Source organism: Ailuropoda melanoleuca, chromosome 11, assembly GCF_002007445.2.
Source record: "Ailuropoda melanoleuca isolate Jingjing chromosome 11, ASM200744v2, whole genome shotgun sequence".
NCBI classification, from domain to species: Eukaryota; Metazoa; Chordata; class Mammalia; order Carnivora; family Ursidae; genus Ailuropoda; species Ailuropoda melanoleuca.
The window spans coordinates 66,384,053-66,392,544 of NC_048228.1; the positions used below are offsets into that span (position 1 = coordinate 66,384,053).

At 46.4% G+C, this 8,492-nt stretch overlaps 1 protein-coding gene across 1 annotated transcript in view; it reads left to right on the top strand.

Annotated features, from left to right (window-relative positions):
• The first annotated feature begins 2,492 nt into the window (after nucleotides 1–2,492).
• IGFBP7 (insulin like growth factor binding protein 7) overlaps nucleotides 2,493–8,492 on the top strand; it is a 79,924-nt gene continuing 73,924 nt past the window's right edge. Inside the window, exon 1 of the mRNA XM_034671754.1 lies at nucleotides 2,493–3,022. Coding sequence (XP_034527645.1) covers nucleotides 2,548–3,022 — 475 coding nt within the window. The 5' untranslated portion in view covers nucleotides 2,493–2,547. The remainder of the gene's footprint in view (nucleotides 3,023–8,492) is intronic.

Below are 8,492 nucleotides of genomic sequence, written 5' to 3' on the forward strand. Positions count from 1 at the left end.
GTTCCAATATCGCCAATGAATGCAGATGCCAAAAACCCACAACAGCGTATCAGCAGACCAAACCCAGAAACATATAAAAAAGGAATATACATCATGACTAAATGGGATTTTATCCCAGACATGCAAGTTTGGTTTAACGTTCAAAAATCAAGTAATGTACTATGCCACATCAACAGAATAAAACAAATTGATCTTCTCAACAGATGCAAAAAAGGCATTTGACAATTCAAAAGTTAAAATTCCAACTCTTGGTGATAAAAGCACTCAACAAAATGGGGGATAGAAAAGAATTTCCTCAACCTGATACGACCACCTGTGAAACACTCACAGGTAACATTACCCTTAGTGGTGAAAGACTGGAAGCATTCTTTCTAAGGTTAAGATCAGGAGCAAGACAAGGGTGCCTACTCTCACCACTTGTATTCCACCTTATGCTGGAGGTGCTACCAGGACAAGGCAAGACAAATACATGGCATCAAGATTAAATGGAAGAAGTATAAACTTCTCTCTATTTGTGAATGACATAATCCTTTCTCCACACCCAGGCTTTTCATCTCACCAGAACTAAAACTGAATAGGTGACGATATCTTCTTTCTTGGAAGCAAGGAGTTATCAAGCTTGTCAAGGCTCCATTTTCCTGCCATTTCTCCTTCCTCTGAATAACCACATCTGTTGCTGTTTTCAGGTGCTTCTCACTGGAGAGGTCTCACAGCCCCAGCGCCCCCTTCAGTGACGAGAATGCCGCTGCTCTTCTGCTTCCTGGGCAGTGAGGGCCCCCAAAGGGACTCTACTGTCCCACATGCTTGCATTCTTACTGCTGGCTTTGATGCAGGGTTTCAAAACACCATACAGCTGCTGTCAGTGTTCCTATGCACCCCCCACCCCCGCAAATGTGTGGAGCCTGAGGGCTTCATCTGGCTGCACACCCACCTGGGAGCTACCTTGATAAGCACCTTTACCGACTGTCTTCCATTTCTGCCCACTCCCACCCCCCACCCAAACCCTGTGCAACTGGTGTGTCCTTATGTGCCCTCTCAAGTAAACTACCGCACTGAAATCCATGTTCTCAGGGTCAGTTGTGGGGAAGCTAAAACCACGACAGATAGTCAAAGCGGGTCATCATCACCTTAGCGGAACTTGACCAGCGAGTTCATAATGTTGCAGCAGAATAGGAAATACCAGAGTGCACTCTGCATTTGTTTCAATTTGGGACTGTATACTGGGTCATGTAAACTCTGTCTCACAGCGGGACAAAGGCAAGAATATTTAGGAAAACTCTGCTCCAAAGACTTTTCATTGTTTTATAAACAGTGGTCATGTCAACATATGACCTTTTAAAGAGAAGTGTCACTGTTCCGGAATATCTAAGGAGAGGTCGAAAAGCAGTGCTAGGTTTTCTGGATAGGAGCATGTTTCGCTTTTTATTTCCTGAATAAATTTTGTGATTGTATAATTTTCAAAAAAGTTTGCAGGAATCCTAGTAAGGCTGATGAGAGTGACATCTGTATGTTACTGGTGGCATCGTGAACCTCACACCGTGAGTTAGCAATCCTATAAAACCTTGGATTTATACTAAGAAAAAAGAACTCTAAAGAACTAAGAGGTGACATGCACAATGATGCACATGGCAGTGTTGTATGTTCAATAAAAATGGAAAGAATTTAAATGTCTGGATAGGAGGGAATTGAAGGGCCTCCTCGCAGAAAAAGAGGCCCTAAGGGCAAGTCTGCTGAGCACTTTACAGAAAGAGGGAGGAGGAAATGTCAGTTGCTTATATCAAAAACCTCATGGGATGACTGGTGAAAATGGCTTCAGGTGCCTCAGTGGCAACCCAGCTGTGCCCTGTTCTTTGGAGAGGTTTGATGGAGATCCAACACTATTTAGAATGAACCCAAGGCAATGAAACAGCTCTCTCGTGAATTCAGCACTCACACTTCAAACTTGCCTTGGCATAAGAGAGCACAGGGGGAGGAGTCAATTATGAAGTTACAGAGAAGAGGAGTGGTTGGCAATGATTTGTCCTCTAAGCCTGGCACCCAAGACCACACCGGGCCTGTGGCCAACCGGACCAATCTGGGGTTTTAAACACGAATTGTTCCTAAAAGAGTAATCAGTACTGAGATCTCCCAGGCCCACAGGGAATTTAATAGATTAAACACGGGGTCGTCTCAAAGTCCTTGTTGTTAAGAAGTATAAACATCTGGGCTGGGAAAGGGGCCGTCCCTGAGGGCGACCCCGAGGGACTGGGGAGCAGTCCCCCAGGTGAAAGGCAGGGGCCCGAAAAGAGCGGATGGGGTGCGTGCGGAGGCAGCAGGCGCGCGAACCCTTCCCGAAACCCAGCGCCCCAGGGCTGCGAGGATGCCCCACCCCGCCGGCAGGGGCGCGTTGGAGCCCCGCGGTCCCTAGAGGCGCGGTCGGGGCGGGGCAGCTGAGCTCTCACCGCCCCGGGGTGTGGTTCCCGGGCCGGACCGGGCGGGGCGCCGAGTTTAAAGCTCGGGGCAGCCGGACCCAACTCACTCGCGCTCCCGCCGCCTCCGCGTCCAGCCATGGAGCGGCAGCAGCTGAGCGTCCTGCTCCTCGGCGCCGCCAGCTTGCTGCTCCTGCTCCTGCCCCTCTCCTCTTCCTCCTCTTCGGACGCCTGCGGCCCCTGCGAGACGGCCGCCTGCCCGCCCCTGCCCCCGCCAGGCTGCCTGCTGGGCGAGACCCGCGACGCCTGCGGCTGCTGCCCGGTGTGCGCCCGAGGCGAGGGCGAGCCGTGCGGGGGCGATGGCGCCGGCAGGGGGCACTGCGCGCAGGGCATGGAGTGCGTGAAGAGCCGCAAGAGGCGGAAGGGTAAAGCCGGGGCAGCAGCCGGCGGCCCGGAGGTGAGCGGCGTGTGCGCGTGCAAGAGCCGCTACCCGGTGTGCGGCAGTGATGGCATCACCTACCCCAACGGGTGCCTGCTGCGCGCCGCCAGCATGAGGGCCGAGAACCGCGGGGAGAAGGCCATCACCCAGGTCAGCAAGGGCACCTGCGAGCAAGGTGGGCACGAGCGCTTTCCCTTCCAACCCCAACCCCGCGGCCGCGCGCCCCCTGGCGGATCAGACCCGACAGGGCGTCCGCAGTCCCGGTAGGACTCCTGTGGGCATCCCGGGAAAGGGATGTGAGGGGAGGAGTTGGCAGCCACTGGGAGGCATGGAGACGCCCCCTCTTCTCTTTTTTTGGTGGTTTTATTTTGAAAGCTTGTTGCTTGCGCCAAGAAGTGAGGACTGGCGGGCGAGTGTATATACAGAAAACATTTTCCGATACCACAGACTCCCCCATCCCAAGGCTTACCCAGCTCAGTTTAACAGCTGGCAAGTTGATTGGCAAAAGCTGCCCCCACTCTTTTGCAAACCCAGAGATGTCATTTTCTCGTCTTTCTTTCTTGGCTTGGGTGGATAGGTAAAAGTGAAGTCAAGAGATGAGGGAAAGAGTTTGACGATGAAGTACAAAGTAAGGACTTTCAGAGAAGTTATTTGTCCTACGTTTAATTGGCTAGACTGTAGGAATTTTAAAAATTGGATTTCATGGTTTCTTAATATTAGAGAAAGTAATTCACTTACTGGAAATTAAAGAGTCTCAAGCAATAACCTAGCTAATTATTTGTGGGCAAAAAGTATAAATTCTTTGAAGAATGTTTTTATGATGTAGTTTATATTGTGAACCTTATGACCATTTTGTTTTTCTTTCTTGTCCCATTTTTGTGTAATTCATCCTCAGGATACACTGTTCAGCAGGAAAGCCTTTGAGGTTCTGTTTGATCGTTTATTTTATTCCAGACAGGTCCAAACTTGCCATAAATGAAAGGGAAAATAAGTAAGAGTCTGGACTTGTAAGGGAAAAAAAACCTCACAGATTTTAACTCTGTCTGAAATAACATTTTCCGTAAGCTGTAATTTCAAGGGAAAGTTAGAGATCCAACCTTGGCAGTCCCTCTCCCGGCCCCAGCCAATGTAGAAAAAGGGAGGGAAGCAGTTCTCTTGAAATGACAGAAGCAGTTGCTTCTTTAAGCACAGCCCAGACTTTCTCCACACTTTCCAAATAATTCTTTTTTTTTTTTTAAGAGCTTTTCCCAGAAGTCCGTACTCTGATAGGTAGTATGTCACTAATTTCAGAGTTCACTACTGAAAGGCTTAAATCGTGTAAACTTACTGTTGACTGTTTAGATTATTGTCACCTTAAACTTAGAAAATCACAACCCAAAATAATTCACAGACTTTTCCAACAGAAACAGTCATTTGTTCTTGTGGATCTAATTTATCAGTCATTTCCTGAAAAGAGAAATGTGTGCAGTTTAAAAACTCATTCCAAATACTGAATTTTTTCTTAAAAACATTCCAAGGGGAATTTTTCCCCATGGTCTTTCCAAATCACTGGTACTTGGTTATCAGAGCAGAAGGTTAACTGGGTGATTGTTTAAGCATTGTTGCCAATTCTAGACTATAGCTGGTTTTTTCCCTTTTTCTTCCCTGTTATGTGGGTCTCTAAACACACAGTGGGATTATAAAATCTTGGGATGGACAGCCTTATAGAACTAGTCCTATCACCTCACTGCCATGTACACCCAGTTCCTCAGCATCTTTCCAGACTGCAAACCCCATGAAGATACAGACCTGGTTTTTCTTTCTGTTTGGGAAAATGTTAAGGGAAATAACATCTAAAACTGGAAACCTTGACATAAATTAGCCTTTTCTTCCCAATCTAAATTTAGAGATATGGGGTCTAGTGCCTGGGACCATTTATAAGAGATTGCCAGAGAAAGCAGAAAAGAGTGTGAGGTCTACCAGTGTGCTTTTCTACAACAGAGACAAATGGGGCTAAAACCAGATCTCCTAATAGATTTCTCCTGACGTGGAGGTGTTTTGACCATGACAGAGGCAAACCTGACAGAGTTCCATTTATTTCTGTGCCATTTAGTACTGGAGCTCTGCAGAGAATAGGAAATGCATTTTCTAGGTTCTTCCAACCATTTCTACCCTGAGAAGAAACTTGTTATGCTTCCTCAAGTATTGAGAGGAAGGGGGCATTCCTGTTCATCTTGTTAACCTGCATTTATTGAGCATGTAGCACGTGTCTGCACTGTGCTGGGTGTTCTGTAGCCAAGGATCTGGTCCTAGCACAAACAGATCTGGTCTTGTTGATTAAGAAAGGATCCATTCAGGTTGCAATCTCACCTCCCTAAGTGCTTTTCTTGGAGCCCTGGAGACATTCCCAATCCTCCCCTTCTTTTCTGAGATCATCACTTACCTACCATCTGGAGAAAGATCTTGATCTGCTTGTTTTCTATATCTGTGGCAAGAGGCAAAGCCATCTTCTCGAAAATATGTCCAAAAGGTAATGAGCTAATCATCTCAAACCTTGGAACTGTCATCATGAATTTAGTGCCATTGGATCTTATTGAGGTCTCTGATGTCATGAGTAAGTGGAAGAGGGGATTTGACAGTTCAGCTTAATAAAAAGTTATAGAGGTGCTGAGATCTATAATAAAATCACACAATTGGAAGAGAATATGGTGCTCCTTTATTCTGGTTCTTGGTTAACACCTTTTGTTCGTGGTTTGTTCATGGTCCTTTAAATTTGAACTTCTTGGCGATTCCATTTCAGGCACCTTGGGTCTCTGTGTTTAGTACTTTTAGGACCAAGTTCAAAGTACCTAGCAGGGCGTACGAGGCTCTTTACTGTAACTATATTATTTTGGCCTCTTCTTTCCAACCCCCTTATAGTCCAATCACAGTAAGTGTCGCTGTTTGCTGTTGTTTGCAATCACACCCTCACTATCCTTCCACCCTTTGAACTCCAGGCCTTCAAGAATCGGCTCTTGTCCCTTTCTCTGAAGCTCCTTAACGCCCCCCACCCTGCTCCATCTACCCTCTACCCCCATAATGATGTCCTTGTCCTCCTTTGGTTCTCTGTAGGCTTCCAGCCATTTTTCAACAATAACTATTGCACACATACTGTGGATATGTAAGCAAGAGGCATTCTAGCAGATTAGTAAGACAAGGAACACTAGGGACAGACTCCCAGGTGTGCATCTTAACCCTGCCCCTTCTCCTTAGGCAAGTCACTTGACCTCTTGGGACCAGGTTTCTTCGCCTGTAATAAAAGGATTATAATCCTACCTGTCTCAGAGTTGCTGTTAAGATTCAGTGTTGTGGAGATTATCCATAGAAAGCACTCCATAAATATTTATTGTTATTATGGAACTTGAAAGTAAGCTCCGCGAGGAAAGGGAATTTTTGCTTCCTGATCTGTGCCTACATCAGTGCCTGGCACTGGTAGATGCTTTAGACATACGTTGAAAGAATATATGGATTTGCCAGGCGTTCTTCTAGTCTCAGGGCAAGCAGCCTTGAATAACATAAACAAGATCCCTTTCTCATGGCTTCTACTGTAAGCTTTCAACAGAAACATTTTCATTTAATAGCAGGTGCTGTGAAGAATGTACAACAGGGCAATGGGATGGAGGCTAGGGACGGAGGAGCAGTATTAAGTGAGGCTGGGCCAAGCATGCAGAGGGTCCGTGTGAGGATTTCGGCCAAGGGACCAGAATTCCCGAGGGAAGCACAGGCTCTGCTGGTTAGTATAGCCTCCCCATTGTCTCCAAAGGGCTCTTTGAATGTCTGTCTTCCCCAGTAGATGAGGAGCATACAAAAAGAGGGACTCTATCTTATAATTATTTACAAATACATTGGTGATTAGTTGGACACTTGGTAAATTCTTGCTGATTAAACAAAGGAATCCATGGAAGAAAGGGCCTTCCCATTTGGAAATGCAGGCTATGGACTCTCCTACCTGTCTGTCCTCTTTTTTTCCTCATGTATTCTGCCTTCCTGAAGTCTAGGCCAAGGAATACATCTGACCATTGACTCATCTTCCTTCCAATGCTATCCCTGAACTCTAACATTTTCTCCCCAAATCCCAACATTTCTCCATCCTCTTTTTGTTAAGAATTAGGTTCAGAGCTGCAGAAACTGTTCTGTAAATGGAAAAAGCTTCAGTAAAAGATTTTGGTTTTCAGAAACTCCTTTCATTTGATGGATTTTAAACATTTGCTCTTTGAGAAGCTCATTTTAGGTTATCAACATAAAAACGAGCCTATCATTTAAATGCCCATGTTGTATTACTATCCACCAATGAGTTATGAACTTGTGATATGTGATTTGTAATATATGTGTGATCTTACCCTGTTTCTGCAGTGAAGCTCCTAAAGCCCTTGGAATGTCCTAAGTGTGGATGGTGATGGGGTATCTTTTGCTGTGTTAATGAGAGACTTTGGGACAGAGGAGGGGGCTGGTTGCCTGCCAGTGGAACCAACCACCTGATTGTTGGGTGGGAACTTTCAGGCCCACCCCCCACCTCCTGGGAGGGGAGATGGGCTGGAGACCAATCATTGTCATCGAATCATTAAATCATGCTTATGTTATGAAGCCTCCACAAATACCCAGAAGGATGGGTTCAGAGAGCTTCTGGGTTGGTGACCATTGGAGGTGCTGGGAGAGTGGCGCTCCCGGACAGGGCATGGAAGCTCTATCCGTACCCCTTTCCCCATACCTTGCCCTACACAGCTCTTCTGTCTGGCTCTCCTGAGTTGTATCCTTTTGTAATAAACTGGTAGTTTTGTAAATAAAACGGTTCTTTGAGTTCTGTGAGCCACTGTAGCAAATTAATTGAACCTAAGGAGGGAGTGGTTGGAACCTCCCATCTGTAGCCAGTCAGAAGCATAGGTGCCAAACTGGACTTGGGATGGGCATCTGAAGGGCGGGGGTGCAGTCTGGTGAGACTAAGCTGTGCAAGCTAACACTCTCTCAGGTAGTGTCAGAAAAGGACATCCAGCTGGTGTCAAAGACTTGCTTGGTGGCATGGAAAAGACATGTTGCAACTGGTGTCAGAATTGTAGAACTTTACTGAAAGTTGAAACAGGGATTTGAAAATTAAATGAAATTATTAATGGTCTGGTTTACCTCCAGGGATGGGGGGAATGGAAGTCCAGGCAATACTTGTTAAACTAACACAGTTATACTATAAGATGGTCATGGAGCCCAGAGGAGGGGGATCCTTCACCCAGATTTGGGGAAAAAAAAAAAAGAGAGAGAGAGAGCCAGGAATGATTTCTGATAGAATAAGGTTCTGAGACAGGAATGTGAAGGAATTGGCTGGAGCAGAGCTAGCATGGGAGTTGGAATGGACTTAGAAGGGAGATGAGATGACTATTAGCATAAGCACTAGCACGTGCTTCCACAGGGCTGCCTTGCAGAGAGAGAGCAGAGGTGGCAACTGGACACTTGACAGAGCTCAGTGATGGAGGGAGTTTAGATGCGTTGAAGTTTAGAGGCGATCACAAGAGCAGTGGGACCTAGTGAGTGATAGGACTGGATTTATGCTTTTTAGAAATCTGTGTTGGGCACCCTTAGAATGGATTGGCAAGGGGCAAACTGCGGTCAGAGACTCCCATTAAGAAGCTGTTACCAGT